The following is a 26,422-nucleotide window of genomic DNA, read 5'->3' on the forward strand; positions in this document are numbered from 1 at the left end:
ATTCCAACACCGGTTTCCAAATTGATACACTCACTTACTGAATTCACGAGTCTCTTTTCTTCCCCCTCCTCTCCTTCCTACAGACTGTTTTTTTTTGTTGTTTTTTTGCAGCGTGCCGAGAGGAGGCCGAGCGCACCGGAACAGTAAACACAAAGTAGTGTCAAATTAGCATAACCCAAGGTCAAAAACAATCATTTCCCAAGACCCCGCAGATCAATTTTGTTTTCGCAAATGAGAAGCGAGCCGAGAGCGGCGCATGTCCTTTCCCACACCTTCCCCGAGCGAAACACTAGCCAGGGGTGTTTGCTGTATAACGATCATTAATATTCATGGTGCGGAACGTACACACAGCGCGAGGCCGCCGCCGCCGAAGCTAAGCAAGCGTTGCATCTAAATTTATATTGGACAACGGCAGGCTGCCTTTGTTTCTGCGACGCCCCGTGGGGACACTGGGAGTCTGGCGTGGCGGCGGAATGCAGAGGAGGTACTTACAATGGGGCTGGCGTTGATGTAATCAGAGCTGCCTTGGCTGTTCTCCACCTTCAAGGTGATTCTGGAGTGATCATCTGGAACAGAAAAAGGAAGAATTCAGCGCATTTTCTCTCCGGTTTGCCTTGTTGCATGCGTGGTGGCGAGGGGTTCTGTTCAGTGTTCAGTTTTCTTAACTCAAGCGAGGTTGTTTTCGGGTCAGAACAGAAGTAGCTGACAAGGAAATTTAGAAGAGATTTCGCTAACTTTTCTCGTTTGGAGGGCACCTCTAAGAAATTTATAACAGATTTCACACTTGAACTATAATTTATATGAATTCTGAAAGTCTGAGTGCAGTCGCCTTATAAAACTGATAATAAAGCTAACGGAGATTCAAAAGATTTAAAAATGCGAAATCAGGTGAAGCAAATAGTCTCAAAAACACAGATTCAGATTTCTGAGGTTTTCATATGGAACAAAACTCTGTAAAATTATACTTTTTTGTTCTACATATACAAGAATCTGTGCAGTTTCTGTAGAATAGTTGCTACTTTCCACACTCAGTGGAATCTGTGAAATATCTGAGTTTCTGCATTTTGAAGGATGTTGAAACAAACATTTTGAAGTGATTTTGTAACTTTTCCTGTCTAGAAGGCACCTCTAAGAAATTCATAGCAGACTTCACACTGTGGAGAGAAATTCTGAAAGTCTGGCTGCAGTCATCTTATAAAACTGGCCATAAAGCGACAAAATGGTTCCATTCTGGGTATTTTTTTAATAATGGTGCTTGTATTTAGTGTTATAATCGTGGTTAAAGGAAAAGCACATTGACTGCTGGTCTGAGAGGCATAAATCAATGTTTTACTTTGTTAAAATACAAAAAAGACGATCGATCCTTTTGTATTTCTACCTTGAAGCTGCAGTGGATCAGCGACAGTCTCAGAAACACAGACGAAGAATTCCGAGGTTTTCAAATGGAACAAAACTCTAAAAATATACAGATTTTTTTCTACATCTACAAAAAATGCTTCGTAAAGAATAATCCTGTGCAATATCGCTACTTTCCTCACTCAGTGGAAGCTGTGAAATATCTGAATTTCTGCATATATCTGTAATATATCATCAATACTTATGCATATTTCTTGCATTTTTCCCCCTCTGATGTATCTACAATTTTGCAGCTTCCCCTTTGCTGCTGTAACGCTGCAAACTTCCCCACTTTGGGATTAAGACAGGCTTATTTTATTTTATCTTAAACTTGAATTAATCAATATTACAACATGCCACTGAGCTTAGAGGGATTTTAAAGTGTTTAAAGCAGAGAAGTGAGCTGGTGTGCTCGAGCTGCAGCGAGTTACATCGAAGCCATCTTAAGGCAAGAAGGGACGACTTCCTTTGAAAAGCATCTTCTAGATATGTAATTTTTCTACACAGAGAAGAGTTTCTAAGGGTTAAGTCATAACCAGCAGAAGATTTGAAGGTAAATTTTGAACAGATTTCGCAAACTTTCCTTGTCTGGAAGTCACTTCTATCAAATTCAGACCAGACTTTACACTCTGTGGAGATAAATTCTGAAAGTCTGGGTGCAAAACTGATATTGAAGCACTATGGAGATTCAAAAGATTTGAAAAATAAAATAAAAACAACGATTCAGGTCCTGCCATCGTTGTACACATTATGCATCAAGTGTATTTTGGTTTAGAATTCCAACACTGGAGCTTCTGATCCTCATCATCACTTTTTTGAGAAGGAAAAACTCTGCTAGTTTGTACATTTCACTCCTCTGATAGCACCAAAACAGATTTTTTTTCCATTTTTTTTTTTTTTTTAGAGAAGCCAGTGGTGCTTCAAATAGGAAGCACAATTTATTCCTGACAAACTGCTTTGCCTGCTGACAACCTGGATTTCATTAAGCCTCGGCCCGGTGGAGAGAATGGGACAGCACTTTTTTAGATGGGCTATTTCCACAGAAGCTTAGAAATTTTTAATCATTGATGAGGTCGGTGCAGGAGAGCTTTAATAGAAAACTAATTTACAACCCTTCTGCTCCCGTCTTCTGATAATAGAGGCAGGGGCTCGGAATGAACGGGGAGTGTTGACGAGAAAGTGCCCAGAGTGATGCACAGGGTTTGGAGAACGGAACACAGCTGAAAGTTTTTGGTTTCACTCTGAACTGAGGATTTTCTGAGCTCCATCCAGTGAGGAGGACATGATGTCATCCCGCTCTGTCAGAGATTTCTCTTTTATCAAAAGTTGGTATATAGTCATGCAACAACTCTTGAAGGAACCCAAAACCTTTTGGTGCTTCAGAATCTGGAAACTCTTTTCAAGCAGTTTCCAGCTGTAAGATGGCCTCAAAGGTGTAGTTGTTCAGGATTTAAAAAACATTAGCATTTAGAAAACCAATGAAACCATAGCCACATGCAACAGACGGACAAGTAGTTGTTTATCTAGTAAATCTTGGCTTTATTATTGCAATCCGAGCTCACATGCTTCAAGACTAAGAAACCTACAAAGAAGATCAGGAAATGTCCATCTCTTACTTGCTTCAGGGTTTGGAGGACTGAGATCTGGAGGTGGAACAATGGAAAAATATTGATTCCACTCTGAATTGAGGATTTTCTGAGCTCCATCCAGTGAGGAGGACATGATGTCATCCCGCTCTGTCAGAGGCTTTTATTTTCCTAAACGTGGCACTGCTTAGTTTTGAAGATGCACCCAAAACTTTGCTAAAATTAAACTGTGAGAGAAGATATTTACATGTACATGAACTTTACATTTACATTGTGAATACGAAGAAGCATCCTCACAGTCACATTGACTTCTATTCATCATAAGGCACCACATGGTCCATATTTCAGCTCTTACCAACTTATTTTAGGGTTCACAGATGTATAAACTTGCAGCAGCTGAAATTTATTTGACTTACGATATAATGGGGGCAACTACTGACTGGGTTTTTGAGTTATCTGCACCTTCTCCTGTATAAAAAGTTGGTATAATCATGCAACAACTCTTGAAGAAACCCAAAACCTTTTGGCGCTTCGGAATCTGGAGACTCGGTTCAAGCGGTTTACAGCTTTAAAGGCAGCACTGATGGAACAGCAGATGTCTTTAAAGGCATAATTTTTCAGGATTTAAAGAACATTAGCACCCAGGAGACCAATGAAATCATGGCCATACGCAACAGACGGATAAGTGGCTGTTTATTTAGTAAATCTTTGCCATCTGAGATAACACACCTTAAGGCTAAGAAACCTTCAAAGACAGAGAGAAAATCAGGAAAAGTTCACCACTTACATGCCACAACAGCAGCTGAACGGTTCTTCTTGGCGTTGCCGTCCTTGAGTCCGACGGTGCAGGCGTTGGGTTCGGCCTGGTAGGCACACAGCGCCTCCCACTCCTTCTCCAGACGGTCCTTGTTCTTCAGGTGATCCTCCATGTAGGACTGAAGGGGAAAACACAGATTTCCTGTTAACTTTGTGTTTCTGTATTAGATATTTTCCTTATCTGGCTGAAGCAGCAGGTGCACCATCATCACTCCGTTCATGCTTCCCTTGATTTCTCCCATTTCACATGTGAGCCTGTGATTTTTTAACTTATTAAACAACTTTATTAAATTGTATGACAATCTGTTTATTTAAACCTCAGCGGAGCACCAGATGGAGCAGCATTTTTTATTTTTTTTTTGTCAAACAAGCAAACAGATCCGAGGTTTCCTTCCTGTGCTTGCACACACTTTGTTGTCCAATGTGAAGGATAAAAGGAAAACAAGCGTAATTCTATTTGTTTTAGTCTGTGTTGGTGTAAATTTGGCATTTGCAGGCGATAAAACCGCATGATTTAAGCTATTCTGTAGTAATCCTTCAGAAAGCTGGCAATTGTTAAAGGAAAGATGAAAACTTCAGTCTCTGGTTTAGAATCTGAAGTTTGTGGTTTAGTTTCTACATAAACAATAACAAAATAATATGTTAAATCCCAGATTTAATCCACTCAAAAATGTTCATCATGTCTTCTTATTGATGCAGTAGTTTTGAGTTCTTTTGACTCAAAAAAGAACTCAAAACTAACAGATTTAATCCAGTTTATTTGCACCAGTGCCGAGTTTCAGCCTCACCATTACCTACACTATGGTTCAAAAGTTTGCAGTCACTTAGAAATGTCCTTATTTTTGAAAGAAAAGCATTTTTTTCAATGAAGATAAAATTAATCAGAAACAGTGTAGACATTGTTAATGTGGTAAATGACTATTGTAGCTGGAAACAGCTGATTTTTAATGGAATATCTCCATAGAGGTACAGAGGAACATTTCCAGCAACCATCACTCCTGTGTTCTAATGCTACATTGTGTTAGCTAATGGTGTTGAAAGACTAACTGATGATTAGAAAACCCTTGTGCACTTATGTTAGCACATGAATAAAAGTGTGAACTTTCATGTAAAACATGAAATTGTCTTGGTGACCCCAAACTTTTGTGTGGTAGTGTACATACATACAATTCTTATAATTATAATTAAGGACTGCAACATGACTTTGATCAGTTACCAGCTAATGAACTTGGCAGGAGACCATAAGAAGTCACTGTTAGCCAGAATCTGCTTTGTTTTTGTTTTTTTTGTTGTAGTCTGGAAAATCAGCACACCAAACATGGTGACGGTTTGTAATGGATGAAGGGAACGGAACGAGCTGGTGCGGTTCTTTAAATGGCTCCGGCGATGATTTATGGTGGCAGTTACAAATGGGGCCGATCTTAATCAGAATTAGCTCCCGAAAAAAAAAAAAAAGGCCTAATGGCTCTCTGCTAAAATGAGTCGAGTTCGTTAAAAATGGAAGTGCAGACGTGCGGCCCAGCGGGTTCGGGTGCCCTGATCGGATGAGTTTTATCTTACATGCGGTGGCTGGAGTCGTCGTGTGTTATTTAGCGAGCGAACACAACTTGATGTGGAGCTTCACATGCAGCCAAACGGCAGCCTTCCCTCGCTCTAGTATCAGCTCCACCATTATATTTGTCTCAGAGCGGCTAAAAGCAGCGGTGATGTAACAGGAAGGGCTCGAGCTGCGACCCTCCACCTGCACACAGCCGCTTATCGGCGCACATGAAGGAGACGCACACATCTGAAGTGAAAAAAAAAACACACATAAAGGTTTTCATAAAGTCACGAAAACGAAGCTGCTCGCCCACATGCTGCAAAAAGCAAAGACATGAAGGCGACAGGAAGGCCTTACACACAGAAACCCATCGAAACAGGCCGCATACATTCAAAAACGCATGCAGAAACAACTAGAAACGCCCCCTACCCTCCCTCCCTCCCTCCGCCTCTCTAATGCTGGGGTAATAGGGTTTTGTGGCTGTGTAAAGGGATTATTGCAATCCAATCAGAAGGTGCTGAGATCACCATGTGTCGGCCAAACGCTGAATAATCCCCTTACCGCGGGGGGCTTACAGCTGCCAAAGGTGCTCCATAAAGCCCCGGACGCCATTGTGCCTCCGACGCTGTGTCTGAGCACCTGTAGGAGGCGACGTAATGCGGCGGCCATTTTGGATTGAATGGAGAATTAAAAAAAAAAGGGAGGAGAAGTGGGAGGAAGGAATCTCTGCGGGATGCACAGCGGGGAACGGTGACCGGTGGTGGAAAGTACATTCATCAAATGCAGTTTAAGTGCAATTTCAAGGGACTTGTGCTTGACTCGGGTTTCTCTCTGTGATATTAGAAGGTCTGAAGCGCCCGGATGTGAACATTTGCAACCCTCTGCACTCTAAAACCCCACCAGGAGGCATTTCATCTTCTTAAAAAATTACCAGCTCCACAGCATTTATCAGAGCAAGAATCAGCAAAAACATAAAGAATCATCTGATTTCTAAGTGTCCAGTGGTTATTGAATTCATCATGTGTAACTTATGGTCCTGTGGGGAAAATCTAAGCTTAAAAATCATAATATTTAAAAAAAAAAATTCTACATGCATCATTTAAAAAAAAATGCTGAAAAATAAAAATTTGCACCAATTAAATTCTGTAAAAAAAATCAAAATTCTGTGTTCCTCATTGCAACCAAAAAGTTATGAATGATTCAACATCGACCGACACTCACGTGACAAAAATTCAGGGACCTTTACGTTGCACTCGGTTGAACTGCAGTCAGTGTTTACACAAATTTATAAAGTTAGTAGTAAAATGTCTTTAGCATGTAGAGCCACCTCAGTGCTAGTAACACCTGTGGGAACTTGGAAAATATTTTCCATGTTGATTCCAATTTTTTTTTAACTTCTGTAAAATCAATAACAAAAGAAATTCTTTTTTTTTTGTCTCTTTGTCTGATTTCTGGCATCTTAACTCTGTCGTTCTGCACCAGACACATTTCTGACTTCTCTCTACTTCTAGTCGTGGTTGTTCTGTTTCCATAGAGGTGCAGGACTTCATGATACAGTTCCAGCAACAACTGTAGTATGATAATCTTAATAAATACAATCAACTAATAATGATTACAAAACATGCATTCTGCAACATGAGTGCTTCTACTTTAAAAGCTTTTATAGATAATTGAATGCAGAAGTCTTGAGCTAAGAATGGAGGATTTTTATATCAAGGCACATCATCAGCAGCTTCACTAATGGATCTATTCACTGAGACAAACACGTTACACAAGGCAGTGGTGATGATAAATTAATTCAGATTTCCAGTTATGGCTTTTTACAGCTAATCAGTCTTTGTAAAGACTTTTATTTTTTTCGTCTAGCTTTGTTCGCTCAGTGTGGGCGGCTCTGGAAGCAGCTATTCTTGGATTTTCCGTCAATGAAGTTTCCTCTCGTTTAGTTTCATCTTATGTACTGTTAACTGTTTTTTAATATTTTTGTTTAAATGAGCCAAGATGTAAAACAGACATAATGTACAGAGGAAACAAGCTGAATTTCTGTCGTGTTGTAGATATTTTATAAAGTATCTATAATATTATAGGTAGTTTCTCTATGTTTTGACAAATATCTGTAACACTAATTAGAAGCCAACCAAAATAAAAACCTGGAAAATATTCTGAAGCTAAAAAAAGTATAAGTTTAGTAATATGAACAAAATAAAATGCAAATTGGACAAAGAAATCTCGTTTATGTTGGGTTTCATAAAAAAAGAAAATTAAAAACGAAAGGGGTAAGTTTCGTCTGCCCCTTTCATTTATTGTTCCATTTCATAACGCTCTTAAAAAAAACAAACTAAATCATGTTCCTTTTAACAGACTATCCACTACAGTTTATGGAGATGCTGCTACCCGGTTATTCTTTTGCCTATATTTCTTTCAAGCAACTTTTTTTTTTGTTACTCTGCCAAAGAACACAGCGGAGTTATGTGATGATCGACGTATGTTTGTCCTTCCGTCTGTCTGTCTGTCTGTCTGTCTGTCTGTCTGTCTGTCTGTCTGTCTGTCTGTCTGTCTGTCTGTCTGTCTGTCTGTCTGTCTGTCTGTCAGCAACATCACTCAAAAACAGACCAACGGATTAGGATGAAATTTTCAGGGAAGGTCAGAAGTGACACAAAGACCAAGTGATTAGATTTTAGCAGTGATGTGACTTATGGTCTGGATCCACAGATTTGTTAAAGATTTCTGTATCATTGCAGCGTCACTGTAACTATGACAACAAGTGAACACTACGTCAGCTGCCTGCTGCCGATCACATGATTGCGATCCCACTACAAATTAACCACTGTGGACTTATCGGGACTTATCCATCAGAAACTATGCAATGACTGAGTGCTTTTCTTGTTATCTTTGCGTCCTTGTATGAAAAAAAACAAAAAAACCCAAAAATGTACCATTTGCTTATTTTTTTCCTAATAGGTAGATCAAAACATCAATGACACGCTTACAGGAGGTGAAATCACACTTTTATCAGTAAAGAAAGTTTAACACTGAAGCCTGACATTGACCACATTAATGTGAATTAATCATTTCTGTGTTTGCAGAGCATTGGATCAGTTGGTTCGGGTCTCCAGACTGGTGGTTTCTACAACACACACACAATCACTGCCGAGCGTCGGCCTTTTATTTTTAGTCAGAAGCTGACATCATCCTGATACGTGAGCCCAGCTTCTCTGCTTCCTCCTCCTCAGCCGACCACATTAGAGCGATTTAACATCCATTTCCTGGAGCCCATTCTTCCTCCAGCCTCTGCCCTGTGACCTATCAACTCCACGGATCACATCCCAGCAGGCCTGATGAAAAAAAAAAAAAAAAAAAAACAACCCACAACAGAACTCCTGGCGTGGTTAATCTGGACGGAGGCTCCGCTGCAGTATAATCTATAACACTTACTCGGCCGGCAACAAAAGACAAGATAATGTGCTTTATATATAGAGTCGCCTAATCCTCTTAAGGCAGCAGCTAGAGAGGATGCGGGTGGGAGGCGGTGGCATGGAGGGGCTTCTTGGTCGCATGGGATCGAGTAATACATTAACTTAGATAAGATGGTGAAAGCTGTTTCTCCTCAAATTAAAATCAGTGGGTGGATGATGACATGGAATTTGCCAGGGGTTTATGAGAGGCAATTAATTTTTTTATTTTTTTGGAGAGGTGGGAGGGTCAGCAGCTCATCATCAGCGTTATTCCTTTCATTCGAAGCTGCTGCTTTTTATTAATCGCTCAACAGTCGCCTCACTCGAGGACAGCGGATGGAACATTTGAAGGGTTTGGAAGCAGAGCGGTCTAACCTGCCTTCTGTAGTTGTTGAGAAAACTGGGTTCAAGTTTTTTTTAAATTGTATGTTGAATATGAAAAAGAAGTAATTTCTTGTTAAAAATGCCAGATTTGTTCAAAACAAAACTCTGAATGTTGGATAATATCAGTTTCAATAGCTCTTGTTTCTTGCTTTTTCCAAAGGGGATTTTGAATATTTTATTTCATCACCTTATCAGTCACAAAATACAGCCAGAAAACGTTTATTTTTTGGCGTGTTTTTAGGAATAAAATGTTCTGTAACTCAACAAATCTGTCTGTTAGAAACTTTCAGAACGTAGACAGAAATAAAACTGAAAAGTCTGGTGAAATCTGAAGAGGAGATTTCTGAAAAGGAAGTATTATTTTGTTAAAAACTCACAAATCTGCGTAATTTACAGAACAGAAAATCTCAATATTGGATATAACCAGGTCCATTTTTTTGGCTTTATACATGTTAGGGTTAAAGCTTTTGGCAATTTTGTAAAAATCAGAAAAAAATAAATAGAAAAAGAAAATAAATCCAGAAAAAAAAAATTACTGCATTTTTAGGAATAAAATGTTGTGTAATACAACAAATTTGTCTGTTAAAAACCTTCAGAACAAGGACAGAAATAAAACTGGAGGGTCTGGTGAAATCTGAAGAGGAGATTTCACACTTGTTCTTATATTTGAAGGGTTTGGAAGCAGAGTGGTCTAATCCAGTTTCTGTAGTTTTTGAGAAAAGTGGGTTCAAAGTTTAATGTTTTACAGAATGGTCTAACATTGGAAGCACCACTGTGACGCTATATTTAGGCTGTGGGTTAGACCACCTTGTCACTAAAATCTAAAACATAATATACTACAGAAATGATATAAAACTCAGATTTTTTTGTGTGTTAGACCACTCTGCTTCTAACCTCCTCTTCTGCTTTTTCACTTTGTGATGGATTTTGTCTCTTTTTTGTGATCTGTTCAAAAAAACAAACCTAAATGCTGCCATGTAAACTCTCCACTTGGCCTCTAGTTTAGTATTGAAATAAGTGTGAAAATGTTTGGAAAACTGTAAATAAAGTCACAGAGGAAAAGAGCGAACACAAACTCAACAACAATGGGAGGAAACATGAAAGACTGACAAGTAAAAGAAAGAAAGAAAAGGGGAGGTGAGGAAGGAGTGAAAAAGAAGAAAAAAGCAATGAAAGAAAGTCATGACTAAAAGAAAATGACTGAATGAAAGGATGGATGAAAAGAGGGTACCTGTGGCTGGTGGGCGGTAAGAGACACTAAACAGCAATTTCCCAGATTGTTGTGGGTCTACAACAACCTTTTTTAAAACTTTTTGGTGCCCTTCTGTGGGCTGAGAAAACAAGCTGACCTTTGGGTTCTGTGAAAGGTTCCAAAACCCAGAGGAAAACACACACATTGGTCCGGTTAAAAACAAGGATGTGTCTCTTTTTTCTTTCTTTTTGCTTCCTGACATTTCAGAGATACACGGTTTCCACACGGCGCTGGCGTTATGTAACTCCGCTGTGGAACGTTTCCGCTGTGGGAGGACGGACGTTCTGCACCTTCTTCCCTTCTGTTAGAGCGGAGCTGTCCGAGGTGCTGAAACACTCTGAGCATTCCCAAACCTCTCTGCTCTCCAGCACTCGCTCTGCTTTTCTTTTCTCTCAAAATTGCAGCGAATTATCAGTAAAATAACTGAAGAGCTCCAGGTAAAAATCACACATAATCACCAAGAGCTGCAGATCTCCTCTGTGCCTCGTCCTCTTTTATTCCCTCAGCGGGATGAAAAACATCGAGTTAAATATACCATCAGCTCCTATAAAATCCAACCCATTTGGACGAGTTTATTACCACTAAACAGACGTATTCGCAGCTAAAAGGAGTCTGTTTGCATTCAAGGTGTTTTATGTTTATAATCCCACTGCCAAACACAATGCTTTAAATCTACTGCTCTATGAAGATCTATTCTTAATTCACTAAATTCCTCTCATTTCCCACATTGTTACTGGCACCGAAGAAAACACTCAAAAACAGAATCTATACTTATATTTATCCTCAAAATCTAAATCGACATGTGTAAATCTTTATGAAGATACTGGCCAGTATATCAAATCCACAGCATAGAAAAAGCAAAAAAGCTAAATTTCTTAAAAACTGCATTTTCCTAAAGTCCAGCAGGGGGCCACTCAAATTATACAGAAGTCTATGAGGAATTACCTTTCATTTCACTTGATTTGTTACCTCAGTAAACATTTTCCTAATAGGTTTATGGTCTCAATTGTTTGTTTCAGGTCTACTTCAATGCATTATCATGTCTATTTAGTACATTATGGTCCAATTATGACACAAATACACAATAAAACTGATTCAGGGTGTGGCTATGAGTATTCATAGCAGCATTCAAATAGCTACAAGCTTGTTTTTTTTGTTTGTCTGTCCAGGTTATAGGCTGTAGGGATATAGTAAAGTTGAATTTTTTTGCCAAGTCATCCTCCTCTAGTTTTTTATTTGGCTATCTAATATATTTTTCGCACACTTTCCCCGGAGTTTCTATCACCATGGTAGTTTTTCTCACACTCATTTGAATATTCCTCTAAAGTAATTTGTCTTGGATTGTAGCATTTGGAATTTCTGGTCTGCTGTATTTTCTGAAGGATCTATTTACTCTTTTCCTTAAGTGCACCAATAGTGAAGTAGACCTGTTGTATTCTGTTTGATTTCTGTGTTTTTGTCTCAAAATTTTGACCTTTTCACTGAGTTTTCAGTTCTAGAAAGTTAGCTAACATTTTCGCCTAATATCTTGTTCTGCATTCAAAGGAGTCCGATGTTCAATGTTAGCATTTTGTTTTAAGCTTGTTTTTCACTTCTAGAATAAGCATCGCAATTAACAGATGGATCAGGTTAACCAAGCGCTAACACTAGCAGCCAACTTAGCATTTGATATGCTAATGGTACAGATTGTGTCCTCTGGTTCTCACCTCCTCTCATTCAAATATGGTCACCTCTGCTACCAAGATATTAACGGCCAATAAACTCGAAACATCCAAACAGAAAACAAACAAACCCGTCTACGTCTTTCATACCGGTTTAGATTTCAAATAAATAATGTAATAAAACCAAAACAAGAAAGCAGCAACAAGTTACTAAACACATTAAAATCAAAGAAATGTCCCGACCATGGTTCAAAAGGTAACCAGTAATCTAAGAATTCTGTTCTGTACATTCATTCATTGTCAATCTGTTGTCCTTTGTGTAGCCTGTGGATGGAACTAATGTCAAAAATGGGAAAAAGAAGTCAATTTTCTTCTTATCTTTGGCTACAACTGTGTTTTAATTGATTAACCTCAACCATATCTTGGTAATACTGTTATTCATGTCATCACCAGACTTTACTGATATTTTATTTGCCATTACCTGCAATTACAGAAAAGAAAATCTACAAAATTAAAAATATCCAAGGTTCTTTGAATTCCTCCAGTATCTACTGTATGTGTTGTAGCTGATGGGTTACACAGAACCAAACTGTGACTATCAGTAGGATGGATTTGTGACGTTAAAACAATAGTTTTACTTTCTACATGAGACAACAATCTGCTGGTAATGATGGTGTCGTGTTATCAGAAAACACAAAAGTCTTTCAAACGAGGCGAAAAATGTCTCGTGGACTCCTTGAAGTTTCTCTGAGAGGACATTTACATTCCTCTCCATCACCTACACAGAATTAATCATCACGACCACATTAGACCCATTCGGTCTGTCTCCTTCCACCCTCACACCATTTAAATATTAGTCTGTATAATTTAACAAATTCAATAACCCTCCTGACCACACTGCAGCCCACACGCCCACTGAACGCTCGACAAAACATCAGCGCCACTTCGCTTCGTCCCTCTGATCCGCCGAGACGGAAGACAAAGCAAACGCACCTGAAGGAGTTCAGACCTCGCGAGTCTATTCTCATCTGCACGTGACCTCGAAGCTTCAAAAACGGCTAGAAAATGCAGAAACGCTTCGGCTCGGGTGTTGTGGCGGTGTAAAAAACAACAGAGACGCTCTCTCTGCTGCAGATGGGTGTCGTTCCTCCCGAGACACAACTGTGGTGCAAATCTCTGGGGTAATTAGTATCTTTGTGCCTATTGAACACACCAGAAAGGCCGCTCCGCCACATCTCGCCGGCAGCTTCACAATGCGTGGAGAGACAGAGGGTGGGCGATGTGGGCGATGTGGGGGAGCTGCTGAAGTGAGCAGCCATATACCGCAATTACGACGCCGCTCGGAACGCAACCGAGGTTCACTAGAGATTTTCATCTGCCGGATAGAAGAGGGTAAGAAGGCTGCTTATAGAAACTGTGGGTGTAATGAGATGTACGGAAACCAAAAAAAAAGAAGGCGACGACACAGGGAGAAAGATGAGAGGCAGCGAGGTGAGAGGAAAAAAAGAGAAGTGAGACGAAAATGAAATGCAGAGAAGACACCAGAGTGAAGGCGGCAAAATACAAACACTGGTTGACTCAGGGAGGACAGAAAAATGACCACAAAGGTGATAAAAATGTACTACAATGGAAGAACATCAGAGTAGCTGACCATTCAACCAATTTATGAAACATGCAGCTTTTCTCTTGGAATATTATAATCAGTAGAAATTTTAGATTTACTTTGAAATGCTCCTACTTTGTAAACTCCTTTTGGGAGAATTAGCCTGATAATCTGACTGGGGGGAATTATTTATGATGAAAAAGTGCTCATATTGGGCTGTTGTGGTTTTAGTGGCGTGTCTGTGCTGCTCATGTCATCTGCAGCAGGCGTTAATAGTTTATTTTAATCTTTTTTGATGCTAATTTAAGAACAACTTCCAGAAATCAGTCCAATTTTGGCACTTTTGTGGCCGTTTTTCATGGATGGTTTGTATTCGCCTGGTGTACAATGGTTACAGTTCCAGTCTTAGTCCCGTCTGCACATCTCTGACTACCTGGGTTGTCAAAAGGATAACAACCATTTATGAGCACAACAGGACCTATTTGAATTTGCTGAAAACCCACAGATGTGTGGAGCGATTCAGATGACTAGAAATAGGCTAGCTGAACTCGACTGAAACGTAAAATGAGCTAAATTCAGAGTCAAAAGTGCTTTTTGCAACTGTAATGGTGTAAGATGGGAGGAACGTGGATAATGGATGGACATTCATGCCAAAAAGCCAGAAAGACAATCCTCACATTTATGCCACTGGTGATGTAGAAGTGCTATTGTTGAGTATGTGCAATATACACCACTGTTCAAAAGTTTGGGGTCACTTAGAAATGGCCTTATTTTTTAAAGAAAAGAAGTTTTTCAATGAAGAAAACATTAAATTAATCAGAAATGCAGTCTAGACATTGTTAATGTGCTCAGTGACCATTCTAGCTGGAAACAGCTGATTTTTAATGGAATATCTCCATAGGGGTACAGAGGAACATTTCCAGCAACCATCACTCCTGTGTTCTAATGCTACATTGTGTTAGTTAATGGTGTTAAAAGGCTCATTGATGATTAGAAAACCCTTGTGCAATTATGTTAGCACATGAATAAAAGTGTGAGTTTTCATGGAAAACAGGAAATTGTCTGTGTGACCCCAAACTTTTGGATGGCAGTGTATGAGCATGTGTAAGAATAAAATGTTGGGGAACCAAACATGAGTTGAGTGTTAAATCTCCTGAGTTCTACCTGACAGATCACCAGAACTGCTGGGACTTTTCAACATTTGCTGTGTTTCGTCTGGTTGCTTTTGAACTTTGTAGAGCTCACAGGAGTTCTTTAGTCCGCAAACAAACTCAGAAATGCAACCGACGACCGCTCGCTGGTCACAACCAAAGCGGCCTATCGGGAGACTCACCAGGATCATGTGACCGGTGGAGATGTCCATGTTGGAGTGGGCGGGCTCTTCGCTCCAGGAGGAGATGCTGCTCCGTGCCGAGGGGCTGACGGCCGGACCTCCGTCGCTGAACTGGGACGAGACGCTGTTGATCCTGGAGGAGATGGGCTCCGGACGCTCGGCTGGAGGTTTGACCGCCATCCGCTGCCGGCAGAGCTCCTGCAGGAGGGAAGACGGCGGAAGATTAGTCACTGCTGTCACACGGCCGGGAACTAGCCATGGCGTAAGTGACACTGACAAATGGTGGACAATTTCATTTGAAGGACCTCCACATAATTGACATAATTACAACTGAAGCCCCTCATAGGAGACACTGTGGAGCAGCGTACAACCTTCATGGGGAACCAAACGCATAAACCTGACATGTAGGTGAAAAAATACTGAAGAAAACAATACAGAGAGGAATATAATTATGTATATGGTAGCTGATTTGATTTGATTTTCCCACTCCGTATGATGCAAATCCCCAAAGATGTGTTCACCATGGATTTTAAACCTTTGTGCAGCCTTTGGACATTGATGTGACCCTCTTTGGTTTCTTCAAACTTGTAGCCTGTTCTCACACTGCTGGAGAACAGTCTGGTTGCACCTCGTTATCACTCAGCTTATGGGAGCATTTCTTTAAACCAACCACATTTGTTTTAATTGGTGCTTAGCCCGGGATGCAGTGATGGTGCCCCAGCTACATAGCGGAGGCAGAACTGCCATAAAAATGATAAATGCAACAAAAAACCAATCAAACAGGGCTGCCTTACTGCACAATCAACATCTTATGCAAATTTTTCAGCATGTGGGTTGGTGCTTGGAGGGGATTTTGAAAATAATTGAAAGTAGATAAGGTAGAAAGAGGAGGGAAATTACGGATTTATACTCAAAGTCTACACTCAGTCAAACTAAGACTCAAGAAACAAACAAACTAATCAACTGAGTGCTTTTACAGTCATTTAAACATAAGATCTGATTCAGTTAGCTGTGAAGGGAAGTCCAAACTCTTCTCTGTGGACTTGATGAAGCTTCTTCAATGATTTTCTTCAATCATTTGAGTCAATACAGAGCCACAACACACACGTTTGTTATTAACTGCTGATTAATCATGTCCTCCCGGTATCTGTGTTTATTCGTACGAGTTTGATCTCTTTCCGCACAGATTAAAAAAAAAAACACTTAACTTTGTGACAACTCGCTTTGTGAATCCCAAACACAAAACCACCAGCTTAAGAGTGAAGGCAGGATAAGTGGTGCTTTGAGCAGAAATGAAATCCTGCTGACTGGCTGTAAACACCTGGGCAAGAAGCGGCGAATGAGGAGAAACTTTTTCCGGCATCAGACACTTAACCACCAACTGCTGAATATTGGCCAGCTTCCAGGATGTCAGTGGAAAACCAGCGTGCATGCTGAGCAAGCTTTCCCCCGGATAAATGAAAAAACTTCAGAGAAAAGTTTGGTTTTTGGGGGTGGAGGGGGCCAAAATATGCCAGTCAGTCTCTCGGCAGCAAACACAATATCTTCATTCATACACCTGAGCAAACTGTCATTTTCTGTCTGCCGGATACGTGACCACAATGAAATGTGGAACTGCTCCTCTGCACTCGTCTCGGCACAAATCCCCGCAGGAACCTCGGCGAGCTGTAATGAATGACTGCACCGCTCAGTACAGGAGACGAGACGATGTTGTTCTAAATGTACTACTGTGGTTTTATTCAGTTTTGCATGTTACAGAAATAGAGGTTTGCTGAAAGGTGTAACCCCATCATACAAAAAGCCATCTACACAGCTAAAAGTGCTTTCACGTTCCGACAAATGTAGTTTTTGCCCCAAATGTAAAGACTATGACAGGACAGGAAACACTTTTAGTTTGAAGGAGACACAAAGTCGATGTCAGACCAGTCCAGAAGACTGAGGTTCATGCCTCATGTGGGACCGTTATTCTGTGCCTTGAGCTTTATTGGTCACTGGCTGGTTGGTTCGATTTAAGAAAATATCACGGTTTGGGTTAAAATACAACCCTTTCACAACATTTCTGAAGCTTCTTCCTCATTTTCTGGTTGAAAATATATGGATTTTCCCTGAAAGCTTAATTAAAATTGCATTTTAATCGTATAGAAATGTAGTTTTTTTGGCCATTTGTTGGCTTTATTCAATAGACAGACAGGAAAGCAGGGAGAAGACATGCAGTAAAGAGCCGTGAGCTGGAATTAAAAGCCAGGCCAATGCGTATGTGGGTGACTCGCTCAACCAGCTGAGCTATCTGGGCACCCAGAAATGTCATTTTTGTGAAGGAAAAATGACTCTTTCCCCTTACTAAAGTATTTAGTAAAGTATTAAAGTAGAAGCAGTAGAAGTGTTAACTTACATCATCCCAAATTATCCGACAGGATAGAGCCAGTTACCACCTTTGGTCCCTGTTCCCCTTTAACCTCTGCAGGCCTGTGGAAGTGTTCAGATTTGGACATTATCTCGCCCTAATATGACCATGTGACAGACAGATGCTGTCGGAGGAAGATATGTTAGGACTCTGCTCTGGTCAGGGTTAGATATTGTCTATTCTGACGTAACTGGCAGATGAGTTGTCTCCATATTGGTCTATCATCTAAATCTGACCTTCTCCCAACTAGAATATAAACCCAAAGGTCAGAGAGAATCCTCAGAACTGATGCTGGCATTGCTTGCATGTACTGCTGCTCTGTTGGTGTCATTTCTCCTGATTTCAGTAAACCTTGCAACCTAAGTCATGAGTCTCCAGCGTGTCTCTCTCTCTGTCTGCCTCCTCATCCTCTCTCGACCTCGCTGAACTTCCACAACAATTTTTAGGAGACACAGCTAAAGGTGGAGTCTGATTCTCTAGAAACAACTGTTCCAAAAGCAAAAATGTATAGCAGACGAGTCGAAAAAGCACTGCGTTGATCAATTTAAGCTATTTTGCTTGATAAATGTGATGCAGGGTTAATGGTGAATTCTTCTTCATTGCTCACACAGTACAGTACAGCTAACACGCTGTGAGGAGGTATTAGTTGAATTTGAAAAAAAAAGTGTCTCTGGTTAAGATTTCTGACACAATCTTTAACTTTGTCTGACAATTATTGAACCTTTAAAAATCTGCAGCAAGTGAAGTGATGTGAGTGCATTTTGTCTCTTTAGTTTTAAAGATATCTTTGAAAAAAAAATCGATCAAGGCCTCGTAGATTTCAGCATACTGACATCTTTAAACTGCAGCTCAAACTTCAAAGGCAAGTTTCATATTTGACTTTACGTTCTTTTGCGCAACAGCAAATGGAAAGATGAAGTCTGGTGCATTTCATCCATTTTAATGGTGACAAAACCTCTGCAACCAGGTAAGAGGACAAAATTATACTGAAGTCATACTGGAAAGGGTTTTTCTGCTCAAAAAACATCGTAAACTGACGCCTGATCCACATGTTATTCTCACTTTGGAACGCAGTAGGCTCGAAATTTCATAAAATGCATGTTGAAGAGATCAATTACAACCATCCATCCATTATCTATACACCCCTCAATCCTCATCAGGGTGGTGGGGGCTGGAGTCTTTCCCAGCTGACTTAGGGTGAAGGCAGGAGACACCTGGACAGGTCACCAGTAAATCACAGGGCTACATATACAGACAAACAATCACTCTCACATTCACACGTATGGACAATCTAGAGTTACCAATTAACCTCAGCATGTTCTTGGACTGTGGGAGGAAGCCGCAGAACCTGGAGAAAACTGCAAACTCCATGCAGAAAAATCCCTGGAAGGTCGGGACACAACTCGGGTATCTTCTTGCTGCATGGTGAAAATGCAGCCTCTCAATTACAACCATGTAGAACTAATTTATTTGCGTATTCGGGTAATTTTACACATTTCTACGGACAAAAAAAGACGTTTGGGTCTGATATGCTGACTCAAATGAGACGTTTTTTAGGCTAAACAATCAGCATTTTCATTTTCTATAACTCGGAAACAAAAATTTAGAAAATATTGAGAGCAACTGTAAATAAAATAATCGTTTTGTTGAACCGGCGGTGCACAAATATGCATTGTGAGCTGGGCAGACTGTCCAATAATAATAAATCAACTCCTAATCAGGCGCGACTCTGATCCTCCACCGGCTCATTCATTCTTTATTACAGTGGAAAAACACTTCACGTTATTGAGTGGAATGTAAATGGAGAGCTAAACGTTAGCCGCCACCTCCTTTTTATTGTAATATATGGAGTCGGGTGACAAGGACGCTGAGCCAAACGTAAGACCTGGACTGAATCTCTGTGGGTATCTGTGTTTCTTAATGAGCAAGATGCCGATGATTAACCGGTGGCGCGTTTGATTGACGGTGGAGGTAATGCGAGCAGGCCTTCATTAGTCTGTATCTGATCTGACTGATGTCCTCGCAGGTCGGCGCGCTGACACTGATCTATGGGCTCAGACTCATAAATGTGTGCAGATTATTAAAGCACTACAGTACCTGGTCGGGGGTTATTCTGGTGGGAGGCAGAAAAACACGTGGAGGAGCAGAAAGAAGCTACAGGAAGCACCGAGGAACAGGCAAATACACCAAAATATCAACAAGTTTTCATTCTAAGGCAGCACTGAATTAGGATTTTACATTTATCAAGAGAAAAAAGCCAAAGATTTGAGGGTTCTCACTTCAGATTTTGGGTTTTGTGCTGCTGGTTGAATGACTAAACAATACACAATAAAACGACTAAACTCTGAGCTCTGTGATGGTAATTAGTTTAACTTTCTCACATTTAATCGACCAAATAATGAATTAATATTGAAAAAAGCCCAAATTAAATGGCATTTGAGACAAAGAAAATTGGATGTTTTCATGCATGAAAATCTTCGAAATTTTTATAGCAATCTACAAGAATATTTAAATATCTAGAGACACTGTATGGTTTTGGTAAGAATTCACTGCATCTTTTCTAATAAATTCAGCAGATTATTGTTTCATGTCCAATTAAATCACACAACAGTGCAATTTATTGTAGGCTTCTGTGCCATTTTCAGACTTTACTTGTCTGTATTTTAATTCATTTTATCTATTTTTCTAATCTTTTAATTTGAATTCACTGTTTTTCTTTAGTTTTTAGCATTTTAATTTACTACATAAAGCTTTCTGCATAAAATGTGCTATAAAGATAAACTTGGCTCTTATTTTGAAGTGCCTTGTTCCTGCAGATTTTATTTTATTTTTTTAACATTATTACTTTGGGTTCATTGAGATGTTTGATGGATAGTTGGAGGCTAAGTGGATTTATCAGATTTGGTCATGTGTCTCTGGTTACAGACCTGCAGGGCTGTTAGTTCAGGGCTGTAAATCATCCAAACCCTTTTAATCAATATTCTGCATCAAATGATTAATGGATTAAATAGTTAGCTGCATGATAACTGCATTAATGCGTGACGACGCTTCCCGGTAGGACCTCGGTTGACCCTGGAGGAGATGGTTTTTGGTGTAATGACAAATTCCTCACAGACGTATACATGAACTGCAGCCTTTTACACATATTGCTCATTTGCTTTTAGCATATATCCAAAAGGAAAAGCTTATTGGTGATTTATTTGGTCTATATCTGATGTTTTATTCCACTATTTGTCAAATTTACTCTTTTTTTCCCCTCAAATATTGTCAGAAAGGGGGAAAAAAAAGTATGACAGAACAATGAAACTGTCCACTTAACTCTTACATACTGTTCATATTTTATGCCTTGACAGTATGAATTCCTCATCGCAAGTGTCTATACCAAATATTAAACTATTTATAATGTTTAAATAGCCTATGTCCCATGAATAGATGTATGATTTATCCTTAAATGTTTCAGAGAGCAGGTTTTACAACACTCATTTTAGGAGAAAAACATCTACTATTACATTGTATCATGTCCTGTTTTACATAAAAACATAAAGCCAAAATGATTTAAATATATTTTACTGAATCTGAAAATGGCATGAACACTTAGGAACTGTTGGAATTCATATTTTAACTATGTTTAACCACTGCAACCATTAAATGCATCATAAGAAATCATAATTATCAACTTTAATTCAACATTTAGCACTTAGACCACGAAACATTTAGTAATAAAATGATTGTTATGAACTAGTCTCTGCATTCAAAGCAGTGGTAGAAAATGTTGAATGTGTGGAACTTAGTGTGGAATTAACCGTCTTCATGAGGGGCTGGAATCACTGGTAGATCTAAAATCCATCTCAACAGATACAGCTCAAATTTGTAGCACCTGCACGTGTTTGTGCATATTTTGGGTCACTTTATAAAAAGTCATCAGATTTCAGGGTAAAAGAACAACGTTTTGGGTGTTTTTACTGTTGTCAAATGTCAAAATGGGTCAAACTGGCCCCAAAAGCTAAATGGTATTTGACATCAAGAGTTTTCGGATTTTGTCAAATTGGATGTTTTCACGCATGAAACTTCAAAATTTTTTAGCAATCTGCAAGAATCATTACATATCTAGAGGCACTGCATGGTTTTGTTCAATATTCACTGCATCTTTTCTAATGAATTAAACAGATGATTGTTTTGTGTCCAATTAAATTGCACCACAACACAATTCATTTTAGGTTTCTGTGCCACTTTCACATATTCAATAAATTCAGGCTTAAACTTGTTTGTACTTTAATTTACTTTTCCTGTCTATTTTTCTAATCTTTTAACTTGAATACACTGTTTTCCTTTTGTTTTTAGCATTTTAATCTACGACATAAGGCACGTTGGATTGCATTTCTGCCTCAGTGTTCAAAAATGTGTAGTACCTGTACAAAAGTCCAAAATTTTTGAAATATTTTTGTGTATTTTGGGTCACTTTAGGGAAAGCCATCAGATTTCAGGCTAAATGAATGATGTTTAAGTTATTTTTACTGCTGTCAAATGTCAAACTTAGTCAAATCTGACCCAGAACAGCATGAAAGGCTTAACTGAATCTTGACAGAGTGAAGATTTAGCGCCGCTGCTTGGTTCACAGTCCGTTCTTACGGCAAGCAGAGGAGATATAAGGCGGATCAAACTAACCAGCCAAGTTCAGATGTTTAATAAAAGCCAAATATTGGGCCCATAAATCGGTCGGACCCTCCCGGCTGTTATATATGGTCTGGTTTCCTGTCCGCGCTACATGCTCAGAAAACTCCACGTGGATCAGCACAACACGGCGGACCGTGGGCGTCCCGTGATATACAGCGTTCATATTGCAACGAGCCCACACGGCCAACTGTGCAGCTGCAGCAAAAACTCCTTTATGATGTAATTAAAACCGCTCCAAAATGGCTTCCCTCTGAGAGCCAATTAGAGGACAAAAAAAAAAAAAAAAGGCCAAAACAAAATTGGAGGGAACAATAAAGCTGGGTACAGGTTTAGAGCGTAAACAGTGCAAATTTACAGTCCTGACATCGTTTTCCTCCGTACGAAACACAAGCACCTTTTATTTACAGCGGATTGATTTTCAACGACACTCACTTCATCATGCTAATCACCGTGTTTTATGGTCTGGATGTGAGTCTGGCGTGTTTTCTATTCCAGTTTCGCCTCTTATTTGTGAAATTTTTGCCATTAATGAGAGAATAGGTGTCGTCTGAAAGGGAAAACATTAAGTCTAAGTGAAAGAAAACCCAGACGCCTTTAGATGAAACATTAAAACTCCTGAAGTGAGGAAAATAACAGTTTCGGTGCTGAAATCTCCTTGCAGACTCTTGGATCTCGTCTTAATATCTGTCAGATGAAGCAGTGTTTTGAAAACTCCCTGAGGTCATCCAATAGTCTGGTCTGCATTTTAATGCCACAAATGAGAAAAGATATCTTTTCCAGGACGCCCGTACTGCCTGTTCCTGTCTCCTGGATTCATTTTTCTAATGAAATAACGCACTTTTTGGGTGAATCTGAGATTGTGGGGCATCCATTTCTACAACTGCATTAACTGTGACAACAAATAAAGGTGGGTAAACGTTCGCCGTGATGGATTGCCGACCTCTAGCGAAGCTTCCAGTCCTTTTGAATTGATTTTAAAATAAAATGAAATTAATGAAAACAAATGCCTGTCTAAGGAGGCGAGACATCAATCTGACGGCAGCGTCTGAGAAACACTCAAAAAATTATGAGCAAGAGAACCATTGTTACGCTGCAGATGTCCTCTTGATGAATACGATCAAAGTCCTGAATCTGCTGAACAATGAGATAAAAAAAAAGAGTCAAAAATGCACCTCGGTTTCAGTGAAACAAAAACCCATCACCCTGAGTTTTCTTTACACCCGAACGGACTTTTGCTTTATGGCCTTAAAGTGAAATAAAAAGCTCAACAGAGGTTGTTTTTCAAGGTGCCAGAAAATAAAGCAAGAGATCAATGAACGCCACCGAGGTACAAGGAAAAAGGAGTTTGCACTTTGAGAGAGATAAAAAAAATCATATTAACAGTCGCTGCTGGAAAACTGAGTCAGTTCCTCTGAAGAAAAGGTCGAGAGAGAAAAAAAACCAAAAAGCTTCTCTCTGGTGGGCGTCGTGCCAGAGAATCCGCTGGGTGTCACGGGACGAATGGTGCGTCACCCCGGGGTGACGGCGGGCGTGTGTCACCCAAAACACTCCCCACTAACGGGGGAGGAAGGTGGAGACTCACGGGGCCCACCGGGACTCCAGGGGCCGCTTGTGTTTACACGACCCTCCGACCAAAACAAATCCAGCCCAGCGCCTCCCACAAACAAACAAACAAACAAAAGGGGCGATGCGACACAATGTGGCGACGTCAAGACGAAGCTGCCAGGAACAGGCACCAATAATAAACATGGAACTCAATGCGACAAAGTTAGAACAGAGCTGCATTCAGCCTGTTAACCCTGAGATGCAAAAGTGGTGCAAAAATGACCCAGTGAGGTCAATAATATCGTCAATAATATTAGAAAATCTGTCATTGATTGTTGTGTTTCATTTAAAACGAATAAAAAAATAATTTAGGAAATCAATGTCAAAATTTTGCACGAATACTGAAAAAGTCGAGATTTCAAACTGTGCCATCACCAATACAGGCCACCCTGGCTTTCATTGTATTTCCATGAAAGAAAATTATCTATAAAAATATTTTTAAAAAAAATCAATGTCAAAATTTTGCAAACATATTTGAAAAAAATTGATAAAATACAGATTTCCAACTAGTATTAGCCACAGAGCCTTTCGCTGCTGGGTTTTCATTTTAAAAAGTTTAATAATGGGCACCTAGATAGCTCAGCAGATTGAGTGGGTGATCCATAAACAGGAGCTATAGTTCCTGATGCAGCGGTCATGGGTTGGAATCCAGCCCATGGCCACTTACTGCATGTCATTCCCCTACTCTTCTACCCATTATTCCTGTCTCTCTCCACTGTCCTATACATAAAAAAGGCAAAAAAAAAAAAAAGTAATAATAAAGATATTTGAAAAATAAATCCATGCCTAAATTTTGCAGGCAGATTTGGAAAAAGACAACCAACACAAAGATAAAAAATTCAAATTAATAAATATTTTTAAAAGAAGTCTGTGTCAGAACTTTGCAAGCAGATTGAAAAAAGTCGATACGATACAGATTTCCAACTGCGTCGTCTCTAATATATATTGAATATTAGAAACCGTGTCTTTCATCACTATGTTTGCATAAAGAAAAGTTGAATTAATCGAATTTTGAAATCTTTGCTGGCAGATTGAAAAAACCAATGAGTTTCTACTGGATAGTGGCTTTGAATCAGCGTTTAGGATGTTTATTCTCATACCAGAATTTGTAGTATGAAGTTTTTGGTCCTGTAACTGAGCAGACTGGTGTTTCCAGACTACAATAATTACAACCACTAAGTTTTCTTGGTGCAAGTGATGATAAAACTCAGATTTCAGGCGTCGAGGTTTCTGTTTAGTGACACTGCAGAATCCCTGCAGAGGCTCTGGACATGAATTCTCTCCTGCAGAAGCATCCAGGATATGTTTAATTGCTGGAATCTGGTATACTTTGTGCACAAACCAAGTTGTCCAATACAGTTTATTCACTCCGGCATTTATTCCAACATACAGACTGTGAGTCTGAGCAAAAATTCAGGGTAAGATTTTCAAAAATGCACCCTTGTGGACGCTGTGAGATCAATAAAATCATGTTCTGTTCTTTAAAGCTGACTGGAAATGGTCTGATTCTTTAAGGGAAAGTTATCATCAAACTGAGAAGAAAACTGAGGAGGACAGAAACTAAAGAGACAAAGGAGGTGTAGGGCGGTCAGGGAACGACAGTTATTGTTTGCTTGTTTAATCTAAATCCAGATGTACTGGAAATGTGTTTTGTGCTTATCCTTTGGCAGCGTTAAGATGTTATCATGCCAGTGGAAGTCCTTGAAATTGAATTGAGACAGAGAGAGAAAACAGGCCCGGAGAGAGGAAAAAAAAACTGAGAAAGACAAGTCAATAACCCGTCATTTAATTCACTCTTAAAAACTTGTAGAAATATGCAAATATCTCCATTAGTTTGGAAAAATTCACGGTGTAGGCGATGATATCTTTAAATGAGATAATGCTGCTTCGAGATCGCATCTCCTGATTTGTGGGAAAATCCATGGAAAAGTTTCACAGCCACCGATGATCTCATGCTGCTGGCGGATAGCTTCGTCTGCTTTGAGGAGAAAAAAACAAAAAAAGAGAGACTTAAAAGTTGGAATCAGATGTAGAGATAAAGCGAAGGCGACGATGCGGATTCCCACGTCGGCCGGAGGAACGATCCAGGGACGGAAGTGACTGACAGGCGTTGTCCCGCCCAGCGCTCCGACACGCTGCACGCGCTCCTCCGTCGACGCTTGTCAATCAACGTCGCCTTTATCGGTGGCGGCCAATCCCACGTCGCCGCTACACCGGGACCGTTTGACTGACAGGCCGGGAACAGAGGAGCCAAAGGTGGAGGGGACTGAACGGAAGGCGGTCGTGAAGCGACGCCTCAAACAAATGCGCCAAGGGCAAGAATCATTAACATGCAGGAGGTGGCGAGCGTGCACGTGCGTCTACAGTGGGCCGTCAGGATGCCTGCCGCTTCCTGTCGGCTTTAATTGCATGTAGCCCTGGAGACTGAACACACAAACACCAGGGAAACCCCTCCACGCTGCTGACAAAGAGACGAGCTGCAGACGTCGAGGCTGTTCACCGAGGACTCGGTATGGAGGGAAGAGAGTCGGAGCTCCGGGAGTCTGAGCAAACACCCCGAGAATGAGCAACACCAAGGTTTCCGTAGGCTATCAATCAGATAAATAACGCATAAATACAGGCTTAGGTGTGAATTTTAATTAGCGAATTCCCAATTAGGGGCTGAAAGCGAATCTCGGAGGTGAGTAACTGAGAAGATAACAAGTATTTCAAGAGGA

The 26,422-nt window shown here is 40.0% G+C and overlaps 1 protein-coding gene across 1 annotated transcript in view; it reads right to left on the reverse strand.

Moving 5' to 3' along the window:
- Nucleotides 1–26,422, reverse strand: part of LOC111563883 (receptor-type tyrosine-protein phosphatase N2-like) — a 268,035-nt gene that overhangs the window by 52,362 nt on the left and 189,251 nt on the right. Inside the window, exons 14-16 of the mRNA XM_055014499.1 lie at nt 15,023–15,220; nt 3,769–3,916; nt 493–566 (exon numbers count right to left, since the gene is read on the reverse strand). Coding sequence (XP_054870474.1) covers nt 493–566; nt 3,769–3,916; nt 15,023–15,220 — 420 coding nt within the window. The remainder of the gene's footprint in view (nt 1–492; nt 567–3,768; nt 3,917–15,022; nt 15,221–26,422) is intronic.

This window comes from Amphiprion ocellaris, chromosome 10 (assembly GCF_022539595.1).
Source record: "Amphiprion ocellaris isolate individual 3 ecotype Okinawa chromosome 10, ASM2253959v1, whole genome shotgun sequence".
Taxonomy (NCBI): domain Eukaryota; kingdom Metazoa; phylum Chordata; class Actinopteri; family Pomacentridae; genus Amphiprion; species Amphiprion ocellaris.